Source organism: Dermacentor andersoni, chromosome 1 (genome assembly GCF_023375885.2).
Source record: "Dermacentor andersoni chromosome 1, qqDerAnde1_hic_scaffold, whole genome shotgun sequence".
NCBI classification, from domain to species: domain Eukaryota; kingdom Metazoa; phylum Arthropoda; class Arachnida; order Ixodida; family Ixodidae; genus Dermacentor; species Dermacentor andersoni.
The window spans coordinates 162,737,047-162,762,303 of NC_092814.1; the positions used below are offsets into that span (position 1 = coordinate 162,737,047).

General features: G+C 47.1%; 1 protein-coding gene across 2 annotated transcripts in view; it reads right to left on the reverse strand.

Moving 5' to 3' along the window:
* Window positions 1–25,257, reverse strand: part of Fhos (Formin homology 2 domain containing) — a 194,606-nt gene that overhangs the window by 164,328 nt on the left and 5,021 nt on the right. Inside the window, exon 1 of one of the 2 annotated variants that reach the window (XM_055062679.2) lies at window positions 2,326–2,676. The exons of the other annotated variant lie outside the window; for it this stretch is intronic. Coding sequence (XP_054918654.1) covers window positions 2,326–2,493 — 168 coding nt within the window. The 5' untranslated portion in view covers window positions 2,494–2,676. Of the gene's footprint in view, window positions 1–2,325; window positions 2,677–25,257 lie in introns of those variants that run through there. 2 annotated transcript variants of the gene reach the window in all.

A 25,257-nucleotide genomic window follows, 5' to 3' on the forward strand; every position in this document is an offset into this window, starting at 1 on the left:
TGTTCAGTTCCTCTCGTGCAGTCCGTATAAGTTCGGCGTGTCCAATTTTTCAGTACGAGCTCACGTTATTTAGCCTGTGAAACGATTCACGCACGGAGTGCTCGAATACTGCCTGTTACGTGACACATTGCGGAGCGCACCGCGGCCACGCCGTGGCTATGGTGGTCCACCCGCCGTGGTTGCTTATTGACTTTGGTGCTGCGCTGCTGAGCACGAGGTCGCGGGATTCAATCCCGGCCACGGCGGCCGAATCTCGATGGGGGAGAGACGCAAAAACACCCGTGTACTTAGATTTGAGTGCACGTTAAAGAGCCCCAGGTGGTCAAAATTAATCCGGAGTCCCACACTACAGCGTGCCTCATAATAAGATCGCGGTTTTGACACGTAAAACCTCATAAGTAATATATTTATGGTGGTCCGCTGCAGGGCTCGCGAGGTCGTGGCCGCATTCCGGTGGGGTCGAAATGCAGAAACGTTCGTGTATATACATAGATTTACGTGCCTGTTAAAGATCTTCAGGCGGTCGAAATTAATCCAGAACACAGGCTCTCGCAGCCCGTGCGTTGCTTTGGGAGGTACAAAGCCTATTTCGTTTAAACACGTGAGCGTGCATCAAGCCGAAAGCATCGTCTGGTCCAATAGCAGGAACGAATGCGACAGCTTTACTGACACTGACAACCGCAAACGTACTGCACTGTACGATAAATGGTTACGCGTCCCATTTGTGTCATACTCGATATAAGCAGAGAAGAGAAAACGGACGGCGTCGCCACGTATACGTCAGTAGTCCCACCACATGGCCAGAGCCCTTCATGCGCCAGCCGAAAGACAACCTGCCGTTGCTGTCATTTGGGTTGTTGTCCCATCAGCACACAAAGAACGACAGACAGGAGGACAGGCACTAAAAAGTGTCTTTCGCGGACTCCAGGTACTCATGTCTTCGTACGAACCCAGCCACTCGGGGGAAAACTTGCTCAGCCGATTCGCAAGATTCAGGCGATAGTGTAGGCTATGTATATTTATACATCCTGGCTCAGCGCCGAGAGGAGGGATGCAAAAGCCCCACCAAAGACGACGAAACGAAAATTAAACGCTTCACAAACTCACGCGCACACTAGGGTCTGGAAACAAATAAAACAGTAATAAAATAAAAGCCAAAGTAAAATCAGTCAGCAGGAGAGGGAAAGACAGACGCATTTCCCTGAACTTGTGGTGATCGGCAGCGCTTCTGGCGGGAGGAGGAGAAAACGAAGATCCGAAAATAGGCGGGCAACTACGCGAACGCAAAACACACCGCTTGTCAAGTTTACCCCCTCCCCCTATTTTCTTTCCTCCAAACGACAAAAAAGTACATATATCACGGAGAAACAAAGTACGCTGCGACGTTTTATGGCGCATGGTGGTTGAATCACAGTCGAGTGTTGCTTGTTATTGTTGCTGAGACCCGCGATTTCAATATGCCAGGTTGTTGGTCTTATCGGTGAAAGTCGTGAACAGCATCACTAATGAGACTGGCAAAGTGAGCTTGCAATAGCGCATGCACTCACACACACAAACGTAGGGACCAGCGTTCGACAACGACAGGCGACCACGGTGGCACCGACCTTTCCGAAGAAGGTAGCTGAAAGACGTGGCGATGCGACGCGCGCGCGGCCTTGCCTGAGATGTCTTTCCCCGTTTCACAGACGGCTTTTATCAGCTGACCCCTGCCGCTTGCCCGCCACCGCGCGCGTGCAATCTCAGCGTGGACGGCGCGAGAAAGCCCTCGGTGCTACCGGGCAGAGGCACGGAGAAGCGCGGTTGCAGGAATTAACACGTGGTTGTACCCCCAACCCGCGTCATATACACTACGGATGCGCCAAGAACTCACCGCTGGAAAGCGATGTGCTCAAACTATTTCTTTGTTGAATAAGTAATAATGACAAAAAGGTAAAACAGGTGAAAGAAAGTTCGCAGATTTTTATGTCGTGCGCATTTCGACAGAACTCATTTAACGGGCGAAGTTTTAAAAGGTATACCGCAACGAAAACGGTGCAAGCAATATAAGCAGGTTACAGCAGGCGATTCAAAAGAATCGCTGGCCAGTGTCGTTAATACAACGGAAGCCCAAACTGAGAGACTGTCCGTGTGCATCCAAGAAAACAAGATTAGCTGACAAAATACGCAGGAGTGCTGCCCTAAGGCACGGGTGAATGCGAGAAAGCAGACGGGAATATTAAAATACTAATAACAAAATTTCAAAAGCCGTTTCTCCCAAGCCGGGCAGTGGAGCCGCGCAGCGCATCTCCGCTGCCCGGCTTTAGGTCGGTAGATTCTGTTGCTCACCTTATGCGGCGCCTTGAGGAGACGGTGTACGCCAGCGATTTGGTTGATTAAAGGGATGTTTACATTGAACACGTATGTTGGTGGCCGCGCGGGCTCGGGAAAATTGGTGCTCGCCGAGAATGGGTCGATGTCGTTGAGGTACTGGACCCTGCACGTGAGCGTAGCCATATCCCATGGAGAAACCCGTCACGACAACCACATGACAGGCCGATATAAAACTTCGATTGGCAGCAAGCGTCAAAGGCCGGACACTTGGCTTCGACGACAACGGCTGATGCCAAAGAACGACGCGGCAGCACCGGGTCACTTCGCCAAGTCTCCACGCCACAACAACCACTGTCGCACAGACGGCTCCAGCATGTGGATGAGGAGGAAGGAAGACCGGTTGACGGAGAGACGGAGGCTTCTGCGCCTGCGCAGCCGGCGCGAGAAGCGCGCGCGTGCGCCATGACGTCATTTTTAGACCGTGGAACGCTGCTGCCATCCCACGACGATCCAGACAACTGCTCGTTCACTGGTTTCGGTTTCGCTATTCACAGAACTGGCGGGCGGCGCGGGAAATGGAGGGAGATATCACGGAGCGGAATAACACCATGGAGGTTTTTTGACAGGGCTGCGATGCACGTGACTAAAGTGAACAAAATAATTGCTTTATTCCACTTGTGCTTATGTGTACACTATGAGCAGAGCTCTGCAGACAAAAATTTAATGTGAAGCATACTGCGTCGCATCATTTAAGTAATTAAATGATGCCGTTCACGCAACGCGCTGAACAACGCTGAGATGTGTGTTCATTTATAACTGAGTCTGAAAATATTTACGCGTATTCAAATGACGAGCTCACTCTCCGGCTCCCCTGAAGAAACGACGGCACCATAAGAACCAGCGCTCCAGCAACTCGGAGAGTGAGACATGGGAAGCGGTCAAAGGTTAGCCTAGGCGCTCGCACCGGAGATGTGCAATTTGATTCCGCTGGTTCAAAAGGAGGTAGGCTCGGATTTCGGCGTTTCGGAGGAGAAAAGGGGCGAGAGTGCAAGGCCCTCGGGGGACGCGGAGGCAAGGGGTTTATTCCAGGGCTGCCGAGGGAGCCACCGGCCCGGTTCCGTCGGGTTATTTATAAGTGACGAAGGAAGCCTTACTACCCTTCGCAAGAAGGACAATAAAAACATCTCTGTGTGCCTGCCTCATTCCCGCCCTGGAGGGAGAAAAAAATAGAAGGGAGCAACGCAGAAGCCATGCCAGCAAGATGCGTGGTGATTCTTTTCCGTGCGTCCGCCTCTTGGCAAATCTTGGCAGGCATACAACGGTGTCTTTAACACGAAACGAACGTTTTCTGAGATCACACTTCACTTTCCTATTTCGCCTCCGCAATTCCTTTTCATTCGCAACCAGCTGTCTAGCACAAAAGGCCACTCCAGTGCCGCAACTTCAAAAGCCGCCGCGGTGAACAGACAGAGCAGAAAATAAGCAAACAAAGCGAGTAATGACAAGAAAGTGACCTAGTCGCTGACCAGGAAGAGGCTCTAAAAATCACATACGGGAAAAAATAGCATGGCTTGTAATCGGAGCCTCTGCCGGGCTTCTGCGGAAGATCGATTCGAGCACTGGCTGTCAGAGTGTTGAACTGGAAAACTTGCAACGACACAAACGGCTGTCGCTTGCCAAACGCCGATTTTCCTCGGCACAAGATAAATATAAAGGGGCCAGCTGAGATTAAGATTTCGGTGTGTCAGTGCCCATTGGCCGCGAGGACTTCTTGCACTGGGTCCACGCAGCGAGGGAGGAGTGCTGCATCTGTGCGCTGACAGTATACAGGACTGGTGATCGAGGCGACCGGGCCTGGATGAGCAGACAGTGAGGAGAGCTACTGCCGCTATCTAGTGTCCGCTATCCGTCACCCGCTCCGCAGCGCTTTCACCGAGACACCTAGGTTAGGCCGGCTCCGCATCGTAAGCGCGGACAGGGCTCGTATCTTGCAAGGAATATTTTCCTCCGACTCGATATTCATTTCTTGTCTGTCGCTCCGAGTGAGCGATCCCGGCGAACGGAGGTGTGGCGTCGTACGAGCCAATGACGGAGGGCAAAAGTAACGGACAATGAAACCAGGAAAATGGACCCAGGGCCCGTATTCTGGATCAAAGGTGGTCCTCCTGATCGAAAGCGATAACCCCGAAAGTGAACGATCCAGAATACGGCACCTGGGGCCATGTTCGAAGTCATTCACTCTACGGGAGATCACTTTCAGAGAGCGCCGATTGCCACGCCGGCGGCAAGAATGCACCTCACTCCAGTAAGACGTCACAAGGTACGTACAGTATCATTGAGTTGTCTTTTACCTAGAGACAGTTACTGTGCTGCACGGACCCTATGGCTTTTACCTCACAACAAGAAACTATATACTGTTGCTACTGCTGCTGCTGCTCCTGCTGTTGCAGCTACTACTACTACTACTACTACTACTACTACTACTACTACTACTACTACTACTACTACTACTACCACTACTACTACTACTGCTACTACTACTACTACTACTACTACTACTACTATAATACACGTCCAAGATAAGCGGAAATATCCCCGATAGTGATCAGTCGAGAATACGGCCCTAGAGAGCGTATATTTTACAAGATTATTTTCCTTCTATTCCATTCATTTGTCATCATCCACCTGGCCGAATGGCCAATCACGGTGATAGCGGGGCATGGCTCCGTGCGAGTGAACGACGAAGGGTAAAATGAATGAAAAATGAAAGAGTCGTCGTACAATACGGGCTCCTGTCTCGGCGAGCCCGGCTTCCTTCCTCGCGTTCGAAGAGAAGCGCGGAAAGGGGAAACTCTTTTCCATGCGCCGAAGGAAACGGGCCGGCTTTATTTTTTTGTCTTACGTCATCGTCCTTTCTGGCTGCTTGAACCAGGTCGGCGGCGCCGGGCAGGTATGCACGATGAGGCGGCACTCCTGTGCGCCCTCGTTTCCGGGGCAAACAAACACGGAAACTGCGCACGCCCGCGTGGCGCGCCGCCGCTGCTTGAGGACCCGCGCATCATTCTCTTTCCTCGAGAAGTTACAAGGCGAGATGTTGCAGGAATAATGCCAAACATCATCTCTGCCAGCGTTGGACAAGATAGACAAAACTGCAGCACTGAAGTTAGTCCGAGTGCTACCCTCTGGCGGCCACACACTGCGTCGATTTTGGCTTTTGGCATCGTTTCATCGCAAAATACGTGGACGTGATTCACACGAAATAACAGTCTCGAAAGAAAGGATGAGTCAGGGGGACCGGGGGAACAATCATGCAGTTCCAACTCACTGTGGAAATTGGCGTGAGCGGAGATTTGGCGAGCCGGGGGCAAGACTTTCGCAGCACATCAACGCGCCGCGGATTTAGGCGACGAACACGACCTGCAAAACGACGCGGCGCTGCCACCGAACATTTAAACCTCCGCACCATACAATGAAAGCCTCACTATTAACGCGGCCTCACAGCCGCTTTTGCCGCACAGAAACTGCAGAATTATGATTGGGGTTCAGCAAATATGGTTGCGAATGATCGAATGACAGCGCAGTTTCATGGGCTGCTTTTTCAGGCGAAAAACTTCTGTATTTATTGATGATGTGTGGTGTATTATGGCGCAAGGGCCAGGTATGGCCAAAGAGCTTCTGTATTTATTGTGAACGCGCTTCTCACGCAGTGGATCGAATCGGAACTGAACCGAAAACCGAAAAAAAGAACGTTACTTTTTGCTCGAACCGGAACTGAACCGAAACGTTAATTTTTTTAATTTTATTTTTTTCATTCCGGAGTAAAACTGACAAGAAAAAATAACGGCTTTCGGTTCAGGCTCGCCACCTTTTCTGGAGCTTTTCATCCATGTATTGCCAGCACTTGCGGCTCAACTATGCTAACTCATTCCTAAATGCGCGCTCATTACTACGGTTTTCAACGTATTGCGTCACGGGGCATACATATTGCCACATGGTGTGGCGCAGCGAGGCTGAAGAAGAGGAGAACGAGGTTCGTCTCGTCATCGCGCGTCGCCGCTTGCGTTTTCGTAAAGTGCAACCGCCTGTATCTTGATTCAGCTTGTATACTCCAGCAGGGTATACGCGACAATATTAGTAATACACTCGTAAACGTTTGAAACTGATGGCTGTCAAATAGCTTTTCGTTAGTTCGCGACATACACAGTCATCATTTTTAAGTTTGACCGAATTTAAAAAAAAAAAATGGCTGTTGCAGATAACATAAGTCTAGTCCTTGAGCGGGATTAGACAGAGAGGCGGACAATACTTGCACGAGAAATCAGAACACATATTCAACTAATTAACACAATTTCACTAATTAGTTTCTTAATTAGTTATCTTACAGCACATATAGCAGTTTGCGAATGGTGACCGGTGAGCTTGCAAGTTGTATCCTTGTAAACCTTCTATTCTTGTATCCCTGTATCCTTGGCCTCCCATCAGCGGGTTAACCCATTCGACAAGCGCTTGAGGTGATTTAATTATTACCAGTAATGCCTTGTGAGGAGCAATTCCAACTCTCCAATTTTTCGATTAATGATTTAATAGCGATTAATCAGCTCATATGGTATGAGCAAAAGCAGGGAAGCAGGTATTGTCTTACTGCTACATGCATTTCCCCGAGGCACTGCACATGACGGTCACCACCCTTCTTCGACTAATGTTCTTGGCACAGCATCTTGGTTAGGTTAGGCACATACATACATACATACATACATACATACATACATACATACATACATACATACATACATACATACATACATACATACGTACGTACGTACGTACGTACGTACGTACGTACGTACGTACGTAAACACACACACACAAGCAAATTGTTGTCATGCCTCAAGAGCGTCTCAAAACGATAGCATGTGCAAAGTAAGCTGGTGAGTGTTTTCTGTTTTTCTATGCAAGCCATATCCAGCTTTTCTGGACACGTACCAACTAGCGCCCCAAGCGGGCCCGGCACGAAGCTAGCGCGTTTTCAATGGAACAAGCGGGTTTTTCACGAATAACAAAAGCCGCAGGCCGATTAATGAAAAACGCAGGTGACAAACGTGTTCTGGAAGACAATCCACGCGAGCCAAAGGCAGTGATCACTCTATGGCACGTAAGAATTTTGTTCCCACAGCGGTTAAAGTTCTAGCAATGGAAGCCTATGGAAACGACGAAAATTTGTGCTCGATTTTTGAGGCAAGAACGATGACTGTAATAAAACTATCCCGTCTATCGTAATACGCGGTGCAGCGTATGTAGTCCGGAGACTCAGCTTTCGATTTATGCCTATCTCGACTCTCCACATATGGCGTAAGACTGTTCCCGAAAGCGATTTTTCTAGCAGTCATGAAAATTCACTTGGTATCTATAAAAACATGAGCGTACCGCTTGGCGAAGCCTCGGTAGCCGTGGCCGAGTGGTAGAAAAGCGAGCACCTTTAGTCCCGCGTCACGGCGGCCGCGGTTCGATTCCCACTTCGCACCATTTTTTTAAGCCGCATAGTACCTAGTTTTGTAGTCTCTCACTAGATGGCGGAATCACAATACCGAAGATTTGCTTTCGGTTTTGGTTTTTTCAGCAGCGCATTTTTTTAAAGCCGCGTAGGACTTAGGTTTATAGTCTCCTACCAGAAGCAGAAACACAAAACTCAAGATTTGCTTTCCGTTCTGGTTTTCCAGTGGTGCTCTTGAGATACTATGCGTTCTATTTTTCCTTCATAAAACGTAGCAATATCGTGTTCATTTGTTAAGTCATCGCTTTTATGAAGATTTTATTCATTGGACATCATAACCAGAAGCTTGCGCATGGCTTTGTGCTATGAAAAAAAAAACTTTCTTCCTTTGTAGCGTGGAACCTGGGAGAACAAAATGGCTATTCTTATTGCGTTCTTCTGGAAGTCCGTTTTCTTCGACTTTCGGCTGTCCGTAATGGCAGACACTCCGAGCGAATCACGTGCACCTGTGCCACAATGCTACCCGGTGGCCAGTGCCATTTCCATGCAACATTCGTGTGGAACAAAGGGTCTGCTAGGCTGAGTCGCTGCCCGAGCGTTAATTATTTCTAAACATTCATCCAAATAAGAAATGCACCAACTAGGAGATGTGCAGGGTCTGGATTAATAGGTGCTGTTAATGTGTTCCCTACAGCCAGGTGGTATCAATCCGTAGGTGTGGCCGTAAAAAACCATTTGAATAAATGTCCCGTGCTGTGTCTGCCCCGGTCTCTCTACAGAGAAGCTAGCTTGGCTAACCTAAATTTGGGAGTGATTTGCGGTGGGCCATCCTAAATTTGAGGTGATAGAGGGGTGGACCAGGCTAAGTTTGGGGCTGATATGGAGGTGGGCCAACCTGGATTTGGTGATGATATGGGGGTGGGCCAACCTAAATTTGGAGGTAACATGGGGACGGTCTAACCTAACCGTGGGGGTGATGTTTGGCTGGGCAAAACTGAATGGGGGGGGGGGGGGGTGATGGGTGGACTAACTTATATTGGGGGATGATTTGCGGTTGGCCATCCTAAATTTGAGGTGATCGAGGGGTGAGCCAGCGTTAGTTTGGGGCTGATATGGGGGTGGGTCAACCTCGATTTGCAGGTGGTATTGGAGTGGGCCAATATAAATTTGGTGGTGTTGGGAGGTGGGCCAATCTGTATTTGGAGGTGATATGGGGGTTGGTCCTACCTAAATGTGGGGGCAATCCGGGGTCTGCCAATCTGAACTTGGGGGCGATATGGGGGTGGGCCAATCTAAATATTGGGGTGCGTCGACTGGAAATTTGGGGGACGATTTATGGAAATTTGTGGGTGGACCAACTTGAAAATTAGGGGTGGCCCAATTGAAATTGGGGTTGGGCGAACTCCAAGTTTAAGGCTGGGCGAAAAGAAAATCGGGCGTGGCCGACTTTAAATTTGGGGGTGGGCCAATTAAAATTTGAGGGTGTGCCAACTTGAAATTTGGGGGTGGGCCTATTTAATGTTTGGGGGTGGGCCAATTGAAATTTGCGGACCTGTTTACGAATAGTTAGACAACACCAGTGGTGTTTCTACATCTTTTTCATCATCGCAAAGTACGTATATTATTAAGTGTTACTTAATACTCAAGGTGAGCTACCACTCGAGCCTTCCCAGCCCACTGGGCTAATAATGTCACAGAAGTACTCTCATCGTGACAACTGCGACGTTCAATGTGGAGATCACAAGAACAAATCGCAGACCGAGCTGACCATTTTCACACCAGTGTCATCGCTAACACTACTCGCTCGTGCTAGAGGCAACACAAGCTTACAACGATCATAACTCAACTTTAACTCGCACGCTGGTCGACACGCTTGCACAATTTCGCCAATCATTGGATAGAACCTTGCTGGATGTTTTACTGTCGTGTTGCGTCGTTTTTCACGAAGGCCGTCTCCCGAAAAGAGAACACATTTTTGAGATTGACGAGGCAAGCTAGTATATAACTCATACGAAGCAAATGTATAAACGGTTATAGTGATTTTTCAAAAATGAATATAAGTAAATAAGATTTCAGATGGTATTGTTTCGACCGGGCATGACAACGAGTTTTCCCGCATGTCACAGTGCTTTGACCGAAAACCTAATCATTTTGCTCAAACGTGTTGCCCCAATACCACATGTGCTAAATGTACAAAAGTGCGGTGCTTGGTCACAGCTTCAAAGCCAGTCTATCTTGTGTACGGTTGTTGATATTGTAGTAATGTGGAGTTTTCTTCTTTATAAGAGCACAAAAAGAAAAATATAACAGATGGTAGCTGAGCGCAAAGTACATTGGAAGATCTGAGACCAGCAATTAATTTTAATTTCTGGGTTGGTCTTCTCCGCCGGTAGATCGCTGTCCGATCACTTCAAAGAATTTTGTTTGTGTGCAACTGCAGCAAAAACGAAGATACTACCATTTCATTGCCAGGAACTTTATGCCCTCCACACACACAAGAAGGACACCAGATAATTGGCAATAATAGTTTATAAACTGACATTGTTTTGCTAATTTCAGTGTAGCATGGTGCCTGCGGAAGGGGTATTCTCTTAGTATCAGTCCAGTGTTAGCAATGAGAAGCAGTTCGGTCTACCATTCCCATGAGGGCATACTAGCCATTGCAGCGCTTTACTGTAGGACAAGTTAAGTGCTAAAATCTTGGTGTGCCTTGTCCTTTCCGCAGGTCGTCCATCCATTCTGTTATGGTGACGATCAACGTTGTGTCCGTCAGGCCTCCTCCTCATTTTTAGCTTCATCATCGCGAGAGGGGACAGAGAAAGGAAGCTTTCTTCACAATCAGCCCCAGCGGGATTCCACCACTCGTAACTGCTGCAATTTGCATTCAGTGGCTGGGCATGCTAACCACATCCTTAGTATCACAATGACTAGGGTACGCAGAAAAGTAGAGCTTTGGTCGCTATCACTACCACGAACCAATGTCAATGCAGATATAAGTACGTGCAGGGGCTGGTTATGCTAACTTCTCCGCTACCACCTGCTTCCACCACCTTAGATTTTCCAGGCATACCTGCTTCTTGTTTTCATCGCAGACGCATGCAGGATAAACGCGGATAACTAAAAAATCTCAGTGCCCTTCCACTCTGTGAAGAAACATGACCTGCAAAGCTGTGTATGTGGGCCCCTTAATGGCGAACTGCAGCTCCACCGTATGTCGGCCCCACATTGCACTGTCTTCGGGATCTGTCCACGTATGGGGAGTGCTTAACGCCTGCTTCATCTCCGCCGCGGGTCTCCCCGGCATGGCGTTATATTCGGGATCAGCCCACGTATGGGGAGCACTGAATGCATGCTTCACCACCGCTGCAGATCGGGCCGGTCTTACGCTATCTTCAGGATTTGGCTCTACACGCGGACGCGATAGTGGGGAAAGTAGCCCTTAAGAGGAAGCTTTAGCTCTGGTGGTCCTATCTAAATAAGTGTAAAAGGAGAATTCGTTTTTCTCGGCAGCTACTGCATCTAATTTGACAAGATTTGTTGCATTTAAAACAAAAACTTAAAATCTAGTGTCTGTTGGTTTCGAATTCTTGATTGAGGTCATCATTTGTTTATTCAAGATTGTCAAAAATCGCAAATTTTAAGAAAACGAAACCATCAAGTTTACAACTCTCTTACGGCAATGAAAACTGATATCAAAATTATGTACATTGCATCTAACAGCACATCTAAAACAGACAAAATTGATATATTACGCATGAATCTAAAAAAATTTAGTAATATGGAAATACAGCTTCTCCACAACGCTTGTTCACAACGTAACGACTTCACGTAAGATATAAATCGGCATATTGGATTTGTCCGCTTTGAATTGTCTAATGGATGCTGTTTACAGAACCGCGATATCAGTTCTTGGTGCGGAGGTAATAATTTGTAAACTTCGGGCTTGTGTACTTTTCGCACTTTCGAATTTTTGAATATCTTTTACCAAAATTCAGGCCCTAAATAGAAATTCCGCTTCCAATAGTCACTAGAATTTACCTTTCTCTCCCGAATCCAACAAATTTCATTAAAATCGGTCCAGGGGTTATCTAAGAAAAGCGTTTCGGCGTTTTAGATCTACTTGAATAGGCCGAGTCGGAGTAGGGCCCGTGTTAAAGCTTCATCTAAACGACTTCGCTCTAAAAAAAGAATAAAAGAATAAGAACGCTGCAGCCATCAATATCGCCGCCTCAGATTTCGTCATGATGGCACCGTCACCATCCGCAGGGCTCCGTGAGCAGCTACGAAGCTGTTCACTTTCGTTATCTTCCTTCCCTTGGCGGCCGCGCATTGTCTTGATGCCAGCGACGCGCTAAATCTGCACCATCATTCCGTCATGCATCGCTTCTGCGACCAAGCAAGCTTTCGGCGGCACACGTACACTGCCGCATTGACACCAAAACTATAAACTGCTTGCCTTCGAAAAAACAGCATGAATAAAAATGGAACGCGACTATAAGGCCACGGGGAACATGTCCGCGGGGCCATACTATTGATGATAGCATCCCAAAAGGCTAGATGTGGTCAGGTTGACTTTACAGGTTTGGAAGGAATGACTGACGGTTTAGTTGCTTCATTATCACATAAAGAACAGCGCTTGAAGTTGTTAGCGCAGTTTGTGTATGGTTCCTCCTTTGTGTCCCGTCGTGAACTGCTGTTCTTTCTGTGGCTTTACATATGTTCCCTTTGTGCGTCAGTTAAGCCTTCCAAGAGTGTTTACTTGGAAAATTTTTGTTCACCTGGCTCTTACAGAAGCATGTTTAGTCGAAAGTTTTTCGCTTAGCTACATAATCTCGAGAACGGGCTCCAAACTGTTCATTTTCTTTAGCCGCGTAAGAACCATTACTGAAAATTTAATTAACGTAGCTTTGTTAATTACGCAAACAACTTCTCAACTTACTCCGCATCTAAAGATTACCAATCTGAACACTCGAATGATAAAATTATGTTAACATTGTATCGTTTCAATAGTTTTGTTTCGTGCAGTTAAAAGCAGCCGGCATATTGATGGTGCTGTAGACTTCTTATAAAGTAAGTGTGAAAGCTTGGACAGGTTATCTTGGCACAAATCAACTTCATGAGCTTAAGCAGATGTGCCCAACCTTGTACGACTGCCTTTACAACCGATTCTCCCACACTATACAAGAAGCACCTCAGCGCTACGGTACATCCCACAAGGTGTGCGAGAACATTGTGCGTGCTCCCGATTAGGTTTCTGAGCGTTGGTGGCATCAGGCTCTGTTTTCTGGCAACATAATGAACAAAAATAGCTGCCTGGAGGAAAGCATTGGGTACATTTTCAGTACTTTGTAACATATGGATGAGCACGGATATGTACGTTAGAACGAAAAGTACTGAAATATTAAAGTGAAGATTTCGCTGGATGTATTTTAGCTGTCTGATGATAAGATCTAAAGAAAGAATACTGTGATTTTGTGACAATTAATGCTGACATGAAATATGAGCTCCGACACAGTACCCGTGGTGGAACTGGCCCCTGGACTACGGGGCTACAGTGAACCACGATATACGCTGGTTTGATAAATACCAGTAATTGGAAAGTCGTTCGCGCTTGAATTTCCTGTATGTCGGCGCCGCTGTGCAGTGTTGGAGGCCCTTTTTAAACCACAAGCACTAATTTTCAGCTAATATTGAAAGCAACTGTATTCTTTCTTTTTTTTTTTTGGGGGGGGGAGGCTTTCTTTAGCGTCTAACCACAGTTACAACGTTATCAGTTAGCTCAAGATGCGCCTGCATGTGTTTCTAATATCCAGTATGTTGTCACGGATTCAATAGCGAAAGAGCGTTATCTTATCAGATTGCGCGCGTGAAGCGAATACTGGCATACATTCTCCATCACATTTGAGGACCCGAGATTGCGCTGCAATGTACGAGCATTTCAATCTGACGAAGTGACGCCTTGATCCGTAGATCGGAATCAGAGGAAGCACTTTGCGCGCAGCCATCGTTATGTTTGAGTGTTATTTTCTTTTCCAGTGCAAGCTCATCTTATAATGAGTAACATTCGTGACTGACTCTTTTGGAAGTGTTTTGTTCTTGACATTACTACAACGTGAGAGTATAGAGGTGCTCCATCTTCGTTGAGTGAATACTGGCAAACGGACTAGGCCTTTTCTTGCGTCTGCGTTTACACATTTACCGCACCAACTTATTTTTCATAACCTACTTTTTAATTTAGGGGGCTGTAAAGTACAGCAACCTTTTATGAACAGGAGGTTTTAATAACACATAAAATTTAAATGCTTATTAGTCGGCTTTCACCTCATGGTAAGGAATTTTAATAAAGATATTCTTATGATAATTAAAAGCCTATCCTCTTGACAACGTTTAATCTGAGTTCCTCTTTGCAAGCTGATACAGACTTGCAGGTGGTTCATATCGGTGGCCCCCGACATATGTCCAACCGTCAAACAAAGAGTTATTCCGAATGTTTCATTTCAGGAAGGCGTGTTACCCTCCTGTCTTTCATTCCCGTTCGCAAACACGCATAAGACGAAAGTGCTGCATGAAGAGCGTCGTTAGTCCAAACCAACGAGCTACCGTAACTCACCTCGCTTATATCGCTGTCATTTAGGCTTATATAAGAAATATATATATTTTAAATCGACGCATCACGAATCCAAAAAGAGCTGTCCGTGACCAGCCCAGCTAGGTTTCTTTCATTTCGTACTTCGTAGCAGTAGCTAATAGTAGCTCACGAAGCAGAGCACTGAGTGTGGATATGGCAGAGAAGGTGTTCTATATACTGTCTCGTCACTCACCGAAAATTGCCCGCCGTGCTACTGGTGATTCCTAGAAAATTGTATATGTGACGCCCAACCATTTGCAACACCGCATCTTTGTTTTGCGATTGGAGAGTTCAGGTGAGAGACAGGGTGGTTATGGATATAAAGACACGCTATTTTCTGCAGTAACTTAGGAATGCATCAATGAATGCCTTCATTTATTGAGAAAAAAGAAGAGCAAGCATCAGTGGTAGCACGTCTCAGCAGATTGGGAAAGAAGCGGGGGACAAAGAGGAAGAGCTGGAGCCCGGGTGGTAGGCAAAGCCGCGGTTTAGGGGCGAGAGAATATAAGCAAGAGTTGGTGAAACCAGTTGAATTCCAGTGTAGATGTGTGATGTGGCGAGTAAATGATTGGAGTCACCGCCCAGCATCCGTCCTTTGCGATAGTATAAACACCCGCCGTTCTTGGTAACAAACGTTTACTGAAAACCAATCTTCGCAATTAATTATTCATCAGCCATACCTCGGCACGTATTTCTTAGTGGCAGGGTCAGTGGATTACAACTGCGCTGTCGCGACAAGTTACGACCATAACGTGACGCTTGCGGTTACGGATGCCATACTCGGGACTCTTACTATTGCGCGAATACTATAATCATGGGTTTACTGCACAAGTTAGTGAACAGACATTTTAGAACCGCGTTTCTCACCTTACATACGCTCAACGCAAGCACCATTGCAGCATGTTACGGTGCGCGTCCCTTCAAGACAGAGACGAAAACAAAAGAACGCGTTAGAAGACAGGGTACCGATTTGGGCCTCGGGCCAAACATATCCAAGCCAACAATTTTTATTTTATTTCAATACCCTAAAGGCCCAATGCGGGCGTTACATACTTAACAAACAAACTTAACAATATACAACACAGAAATAAACGGCTGAAGACAGGAATAAACAAGTTAATAAGCCAGGTACAAGTTAATAGGGGAAGAAATGGCTAGGAACAGGTACTCAAAAAATGTACATGTAGCAAATCCCACAAAACAAAACAAAAATCGCACCTTCAGAAGTTACAAAACATGTCATCTAACATTCCACAGAACGTTACGGCCCACACGCACACACTGAAGAAAAAAATGAAAAAAAAACGCACATCATTCTACAGTGGAATTTTCTAAGTATGACCAAAGAGCTGTTTGAAATGATGATGTTCCAGCAATAGCCGCAATGCTAGAAGCAAGGGAATTCCTCTCTTCAATAGCTAGGGCCAAATGTGAGTATTTCTATCGTTTTGTCCGAGCGAAAATGGGTTTAGTCTCCTTCATGTGATCTACACGAGCCGTTGTGTGCGGCACCGGGAGCAGATGTGAACTTGCGAATGGTGTGTTGCTGTGGTAGAGAGTATGGAAAAAAGATAAACGGCTGAGTTTTCTGCGCATGACCAGAGGCGGGAGATGTAGCGATATTTTCGGTGCTGTTACAGTTTGATACCGAGAGTAACGGAAAAGGATGAATCGAGCAGCCTTGTTTTGTATAGATTCCAACATGTTAACAAGATAGGTATAATGAGGGTTTCAGATCACGGACGCGTATTCTATCACAGCATGTTGAATGCGTGTAGTTTTGTGTCCTGGTTGGCTTGGTGTAGTCGGCGTTTAAGAAGACGAAGTTTTTTTAAGTCTTTGGTAGTAATCAGTTCAATATGAGCGCTCCTGGATAAATACGAGCTAAAATTTACACCGAGGTATTTTAACGACGCTGAAGTTTCAATGATAGTATTATTAACTGTGTAGGCATTAGGAATCGTCTTAGCAGCGGAAGTAAACTTGAGATGTATAGTTATGTCTGCCTTAATTACCATCTGCCCTGCCGCACCAATGAGTTAGCTCATCAAGATCAGTCTGGAGAGCAATGTTGTTAACAATCATGCCGTCGTTGCTATGCAAAGAGGTTATGTATTTAAACTTCTGGAGTGACAATCCAATCCGCCACCTACGGGAGCGCGTGAAGCCGCCGGCGGCCATATTGTTAAAGGAAAAGGAGCCCGGCTACAGTACGTGGCTGCGGTATACGCGCGACGCAACTCTGCTTGCGGTTCTGCGATGAAAAATAAAATGAGACCCCTTTAGGAAGTATATCAGTCCGGCATTGTGTGTCGCTGTTGTCAAAAAAAAAAAGGCATGGTACTGGGTGCCTTGTGTTCTGTGTACAATATGTTGCGAGAACTGAAAAACAGTCGTTTCCTGTTTTCCTCATTCAGTAACCTGCCGCGTGCATCGGCACTGTGATGCCCTTTCGTCGATACGTGGTGCCGGGCCGTATTGACAAAACATGACCTTTAAATATAGTACCCTTATGCCATTTCTTAGAAAAATCACTATTTGTGTAAATAAGCGTTCTTGCTTTAAACCTAGAAAACAAGAAAAATATTCAACGGTAGGTCTCACTTTTGTCCGGCGTTTCAGTTCAGGCTGAAAAGAGTTGGTGAAAGCAAATTTACAATAAAGCTAAGGCGACCCACAATCTGCACGAAGCCGCAAGCCTTCATACGCTCCAATGAGGGTAACCTGCCAAAGTTAAGGTCATGCGTCACTGGCGGCTCAAGCAATCTTTATTTTTTTTTTCCGTTTCTGCATCCGTTCTTCCTGCGTCTGCGGCAAAAACGAGAAGTGGGAAGGCAGATAAACGGAAATTCGTGGAAGCAGGTGGTAGCTTAATGGTTAGAGTGCCCATCTCCCAAATGCCAGATGCTGCATTTGGGAGATGGCTCGAATCCCGGTGGTTTGTTTGGGAAGACAGCTTTCTGTGCTCTCTGGTGACTGCGAAGCTCAGAATTAGGCGGCAGCCTGACGACAACGGTCGCCATCAACGTAACAGAATAAGCGGGCGTGCAAGGTCACACTTAAAGCCGAAAGTACATTCAGAGGAAATACGCTATGTTCTTGTCGACAAAAAAAAGTGATGAGTAACGAGCGGTGTTGTTGAGCGAAGCTGTAGCCCGATAATGTCACCATAGACAGGACCACGCTCCAATCCCGGTGCTCAGCGAAAGTATACGTCGACAGCATGTCAACTAGCGTGTTACTGATACTTCATTAAGGTCGTTGCGTGTTTGTGTTGTGTCTAGCAGGAGCGAGTAGTATAGGAGATGACATTGGAGAGGAGGCGGTGAGCGAAGTCCGCGAAAAGTAATTGAGGATAGCCATATTGAACGTCGACGCCGTGTTGAAGAAAGCCTGCGACTTTAGTTGCTCAGCTGCCAGAAAGGCTTGAGTGGTAGCATACCGCTGGGCGTATTTGGTAACCACAGCGATAAACACACACTTCGCGGAAGTAAACAGAGGAAAGGGACGTAGTGATCTGGCCGCCCTTTTCGAGCTCTGGCATAATTTGAAAAATGAATGTGGCGAAGTATGACGCACAAAATAGTATATGTCAACCCAAATGAATCAGCGTGGTCATACTTGCGCGACACGCCGTGGTGGCCTGCCACCAGGACATCATGAAGTTGCAGCGACGACAGTTTTCATTGGGTAATTGAGAATAAAAACGAGCACATCAGAGACGTCCGAGGGATGTTTCTACGGTATAAAAGCACATCGCTCTCTCTCCCCCCCCCTTCCCCCCGCCCGAATAACTAAATCACGAATATAAGCTTACGAATAGGGGCATCATAAGATCGAGCAGTAGGGCGCTTGTTGATCTTGTTCAGGATGACGTCAGCGTTTCATTCAGCGTTTATTTCTGAGAAAATTAGTTGGAGTTACGTTTATTTGCATCACAATGGCGGGCGTAATCAGGCAAACATTGACATCATTTCATTAGAGGGTGCCTGACTACTCTGTGGAGATTACGTTTAACAATGTCAACAAACACAGAAAGCTTTGCTTACATCGATTCGCACATACGTGGGATCCGCATAATTTTGTGACTATCAATTTAGATGGTTCAGAATGGCGCTCATTAACGCAATATTTCCATCTACAGTGAGCAAAAGCGGCTGTCGTATCCACAGTAGAATTAATTTATATGGCTTTAATCCCATGGACATTATATCGTCGCCAACTTTCGTGGGATTGGAGTCGTCAAAATGGGATACAGGTGACAGGGAAATCAGGAGGTTGATTAACGGCAAGAAGGCAGAAGTTTGCACATGAACTCAGGGATATAAAATGACTTTTTGAGCAGCTTGGTCAGGGGGCCACGCTATGGTTTCCACGTCTAATAAAGATCCTCCGAAACATGAACAGAGGCCGACAAAAATTCGGGCATTTGGGAAAGGTGAAACCGCTGGAAATTTCAGGACAGCATTAGTCTAAATATAAAAGATGACTTAAAAATAAGAAACCATAACGTTGAAAGGGTGGCCAAATTTTGGCACAAATAAATTGGCTGTTGAAGCAGTTCAGCGGAAACGCAATGGTGCGAAATAAGGCGAGAATGTCGGCAAGAGTTGAACAAAGGTCAAGTAGGTCCTGTGGCCGAAGCCAGCGCTCGGCAGCTGTCAAGCGACTGCACGTGTTAGCGAGATGCCTGGTCGTCAGTCGTTACAGTAGGATTCGTGTCTGAAATATTGGACGCGGACTCCATCGCATTGAACACAGTGCATTCTATGGTGTCATTCTTCGACAGATGGTACCGATTCTCGCGCAATGAGGATGGGAACAAATTGTCTCACGTGCCGGCTGTCACCTTCGTCGAACTGCCAACATTCCTTCCTCTCCGTAGTTGCTTAGCTTTTATTGGGTTCGGCTGCTAATCATGAGGACTCGGGATCGAATCCCAACCACGGCAGCCGTATTTAAATGGGTGTGAAATGCGAAAACACCCGTGTACATATATGGTAGGCGCACGTTAAAAAATCCCAAGTGGTCTAAATTATTCCGAATCTTCAACTACGGCGTGCGTCATAATGAAATCGTGGTTTTGGCAAGTAAAACCTCATACTGTGTTATGTAACGTTCGCTAAGGATATCTTGGGCAGTCGCACAACTCCTGAATACAATTATGTGTCAGGAGTTCCGCGCCTGGTCTTTGAGTATGTGGGTAGCCTTTATGGCGCTCGATATCTGCTAGTCTACATTGCGGCGGAACGGTAAGATGGTAGAGAGTGTGGAGAACATTCACATCCCGCACATATTACTGCACAATAATTTTAAATAGCGTTCTTGCTTCACGCACGTGGATAACCGTCATAGGAGACTACTTTGGAAACTAACTGCAAGTATTGTATATGTCATACCCAAAGGTGTACCTGGCCTGGTGGCCAGTAAATGTGACGTAGTATTGCGAGCAACTTCGGCCATAGCGTGCTAACGGATGACTACACAGACTGAAGTGACTAGCGCAAGAGTGGACAGGGGACACTAAAGAGGCTAGGACAAGCGCCCGGTTGGAAGTTTGCGCTTATTCTTGTCGCCTCTTTAGTGTCCCGTGTTCACTCTTGCGCTAGTCCCTGCAGCATGGAATACCAACTAGCCCGGTCTCACACCCTGCGACGACACAGGGACAGTTTGCTGAATTATTGGGTCGTGACTTTTATGTCAAGGTGAAAAACCAACATATCCATGTATATGTCTTAATACTTAAGCACATCTAGATGTGCAGCTGCGGCGGTAGCTCATGAGTGCGCATTGCAAAGTCGCTAGTGAAATAATTGTGTACACCTTAACGAATTCGATAGGGCAAAATCAAAATCCGTCCACGACCGCGCCTCTAGTAAACGCTGTGCGATGTTCGGAGGTTAACCATGAGTGCCGACTGACGAAAGGCTGCCACGAAGTGCTTCTGACGGAAAGGCTAGCTTCGTTGCTTCGTAGAATCAAAAGAAAAAGAAAAAAGAACAAGAAGAAAAAAAAAAAAGCGGTATCGAAAGCCCAGAATCAACCATTGCTCGTCGCGACTAAACGCTCTTAGGATGACGAGTAATTTCCAGACGACGAGCGGCTACGCTTTATCAAGAACACTGATAACGCCGGCGGGACAAGCATTGTGGCGAAGTTCAATGCGCAGGGATAGCTTTTAATTATTTTATTTTTGTTTTGTTGGCGTCATCACGCGTCACCGCGGGAAGTTTGAAAAGTTTAAGGTCAGTACGCCACGTGGTGGCACTCAAGCGAACTAAACCCTTCTGTCCAGAAAAGCTGGATACGCTTCTGTGGCCTGGTAGAGTATCGGGTGCGGTGTTAGCTTACCCGGGTTCGAAACCCACTATATCGGCGCATTGTCTTTATTTGTCGTGCCTATATATACTTGGCGAGACAGGCGACGACTACTGCATGCCAAACCCCGGGAGATAGGCAAAGAAAGCTTCGTTTTAAATATTCGTCCCCGTAAACGAATAAATGTGCAACGACAATGCATTTCCGCTGCGTCATCGCTTCGCGGGTATATCGCATGATACTGCGCTCCAAAACTTTATACACTTGTCAGAAAATCGCGCATGATATTACTGCTGGATGTAGTATAGATGCTGAGGAGATACCTCACTGCGTCAGCGTCAAGCTAGCCTTCGCGGGTTAGCATTCGCCACTGGGAAACGAGACGAACGGTTTCCCACATTCACTGGTTTCATATAGAGAGAAAACAAGGAAAGCAGGGGTGTTAAGCAGACAGAGGTCTGGCTATGTATATGCATACACGGGGAATGGGTATTGGGAATAAAAAGAATAAAGACAGAAGAACAGAGCTCGCACAGTGTAGAAATCACGCAGTGTATATATATGGGCGGTTAAAAACGTCCCACTGATGTCGACAGCGAAAGTATAAACCCCTGGAACCGCGAAAAAAGTTAAATTTCTTCACAGCTTGGACATGCAGCCAGGAATTGGGACATGCACTGCATCTTGTACTGCGCAGGGCCGCACCGTACTATTTCAAGCCTAGACTGCGAGAAAATTCGGCTTTATAGCAGCAGGCTGAATATATCCAGGCAACTTTTGTGCTTTTTTGTCCAGGCAACTTTTGATAACATCATTGTTTGAGTTCACAGATTTCGTGATATTCGTGTATTTGAATCCCTTTCGTGCAGAAAAGGCATACAAACTTTCCTTTTTTTTTTCTTCTCTTTGACTGCTACGTAGTCTCTCTATATTGTTATAGACAATTGGCTGTCCTCTTCCGGACCGGGCCGCAACTAATGACATCACATGCACCACGGCTTATGCGGCATCTAACCTAACTAAACCAACTCATCGGTGAGTTGAGGGAGGGTAGCGAGTATAACAGCGCATGAGTTCCAGCGGCAGTCCTATATCGCTTGTCTCGCTTGGCGCAGGTTTGACTGCCAGTTTTCCATCATGTGATATACTTACCAGTGCAACTTCTTAGCATTCACCGCACATGCGCCGTCTCGCCCTTCAGTCGAAGGACGAAGAAAGGAGTCGATTCGCGATAATACAAACCGCGGTAAGCGAAGCTACAGAGCTGAGCTGCTGTCGTAGGAGAAACGCGTTCGAACAAATCTGACAACCACGCAGCAGTGTGGCCTGCGCGCGCGCTCCGATGGTCGAGGCATCTTGCCAGATTCCAGTGACTTTATGTCATACTGCTGCACTCGTCTCCAGTAACCCGGTGTGTCGTGACACGTAATACGTACTACATGGACAAGCTGAAACTCTCTATAGTATTTATATCCGGCGACTCGTAAGAAACGCCCACTAATCCAGCTAAAACGCAAGCGCTGTGTGTTCCGCGGATCAACAGGGCACGCCGTTGTCACATAAACCTGGAACGAAATATCTCTGACTAAATCGGTTATAAGTGTGTGGTAAATATGATTGAAGCAATCTTACCCGCCGTGGCTGCTTAGTGGCTATGGTGTTGGGCTGCTAAGCACGAGGTCGCGGGATCGAATCCCGGCCACGGCGGCCGCATTTCGATGGGGGCGAAAACACCCAAGTACTTAGATTTAGGTGCACGTTAGAGAACCCCAGGTGGTCGACATTTCCGGAGTCCCCCACTACGGCGTGCACAATAAAGTGGTTTTGGCACGTAAAACCCCGTAATTTAATTTTTGCAGCAATCTTGAAAAAGCTGCCAAGGCTAATACTTTATTCATTTATTTCTTAAAAGCCTTTAAATAGCACCTAAACAGACGAAACCTGGTATAGTTCGGGAATATGACGGAAATCACGGCACATTGTCTTCGATATTTTCAGCGGGCTGCGGACGTAATTTCTGACAAGAATTACCAGAGGGAACTCTGGAGCTGCAGTGTTTCATCTACCATGAGAACTGTGGGTAACACATGGATTTATCTGATCTTCGTGCGTGTGGCTTAATGCGTTCTTGTGGTGTTATATATTAGGCTTTATCTTTCTAAATTTCCAAGCTATCATAGTTTTCTGAAGGCTTGAAGGCGATAAGTTCCTGCACACATGTGCCATCATTGCGAATTTATGTTGTATTTATGTTGCATTTTAAGGCGATATTTTGGAGAATAAGATCGATTTTCCAAGTCACAGAGCTATTTGAATACATGGCAGCTACGAGCGCGCAAATTCACATGAGAATAACGAAAATGATAAGGAAAAAAAAAACGGACAGAATGTAGATATAGCACACTGTCGTTCTACGTATATTATAGGAGAGCCGGAATTTTGAGTCGTATAATAGCAAGCAATTCAATATGTAGCAGCATACACTTGATACCCGACAGACACCGTTTGTCCACTCAAACCTGCTGGACCGAAAGCTGAGGCTCTAGCTGTTCAACGTGAGAATAACGCCCTCACATCGATAGCGTTATGAGCGACTGCATAATGCTGTTGCAAGCGGTCGTTCACCAAACGTTCTGGGGGTTCCACGCTCATCCTCGCCCGTCGTGCTCGTGCACACATAGGAGTATGCAGACATGAGAGGATTAAGGCTCAGTGCCGAACTATTTAACCCTTGGCCCAGCCCCTCACGAGACCTTTTCTTTGGACGGTGCTTTTAATAGGCTTTCCGGCGTGACTGCCGCTACGCACTGCAGCCGCGCCTTCGGCCACATTCAAAACCTAATGACCCTCTTAAATCCTTGCGCGGTGCGCTTCGCAACCTCAGAACGAGTGGGAAAACCTGAGCATTTTCTCCCTGAACTGCTGCCCCCGAGCAGACTCCATTCGCTCATCTTGTCCTTTTCTTTATTAAGGCGGCTCCACAGCCTGAAAAGTGTTCGTGCTGCCGCGAGAACTGATTTAACGAGGAGCGAAACAAAGCCTACGGATGCTGGCACACGAAGGCAGGCACTAAATGCGCGCTTGCTCGCCGGCAGTATTGGTTCGTGGACGAGGAAGAGAAAATAAAAACAAGAAGGACAAAAAGAAAAACGGATTGAAAAAGCCAAGGAAAAGAGCGAGACTCGGGTGCGGTGCATGCCGTAACGCCGGGAGGGCGGTTGGGGAGGAAACGACGCATGAAGCGCCCTGCCGAAGGAGAGGAACCAGCGGTGGCTTCGCGGCTTCGTTACAGCGCGCCTCGCTTCTCATCATCATTCTTCTTCCACGCTTTACCCCCTCCTCCGCTCTTTCCTCCCCGCGTTCACGAGTAAATCAATTGTTGCCGAGCCGGACGACTCCGCTCCCTTGATCTCGCTCTCACCTCGTGCGTAGCCAGCCGCGCAGTGGACAGTCATCAGGAGAAACGCGCAATAAGTGCAAAGAAACGGGCCAAGAGAGAAAGTTTAGTGTCCCGTGAAAGACGAAGGTCCCTCCCCGTCCGAGTTCATGATCGCGAGGCGGCCCGCGTAGGGTGCACAGGGAGGCATTTCCGCTTGCGCCGCCAGCAGTGGTTGCGTCGTGGCCGGTCCTCTCTCGCCGACCGCAGCCCGTGACTGGACGCTCGCAAAACAGAACGCCGCCATTGTCTCCCCCCGCACGCATTGCCCGACGCGCTCCGCTGGGTCGTGAGCGCGGCCAGGGTGCGCTGGGCGCCACAGGTGCAGCGGCGCCTGCCCGCCATTCTTCGCTCGCCCGCCAGACGAGCGGGGCTCCTTGGTGAAGATGACGCGTGATTTCGGTACATGACCGCACGGTGCTGCAGAGCCTGAGACACTGCTGGCGCGCTCTCTCCTGGGGCAGTTCCCCTTCGTCGGTGAATAATTACGTGCGGCGTGTTGTTCGTGGATGCACATATAGAAAACACGCGCCCCATTCCGATAAGTAAATAATCATCGTTTAGACGAAAATCTGTCTTTCACTGCCGTTTGTATTTCGAGGCTGGTTGGTCGCTTGCTTGAAACGAAATGAAAGATGAAGTGACGCGATCGCGTCGGGTAGCCAGGGAATCAGATGACAGGAGGATCCAGAATAAGGCAGGAACTTAGAAGAACACATGTAATGTAACAGAATGAAAGAATATTTTGTTGACTTATACTGTTCCGTTTACGATAAGTTTTAAATGTAGTGTATACGCAAGGTTGACAACGATTATTAGCCCCAATGAATGCTTTTTTTTTCTTTTTTTTAACAGTGCAGCGTTCGCGCTCATTGCGTTCGTTGTCACGAGCAAATGGTTATTTGACCAGTTTGTGAGCGCAAAAACGATCGCACGGAAGGAAATGGGTGGACACGGGACTTTACTTTCGTGATGCGTGTGTTTCTTGCTCTCACTAACTATGGACCAACTATAGGCCATCAGCAAGTCTTTAAAAGGGTTTGACTTCACGCTCCTATTAGGCACAAATCACGC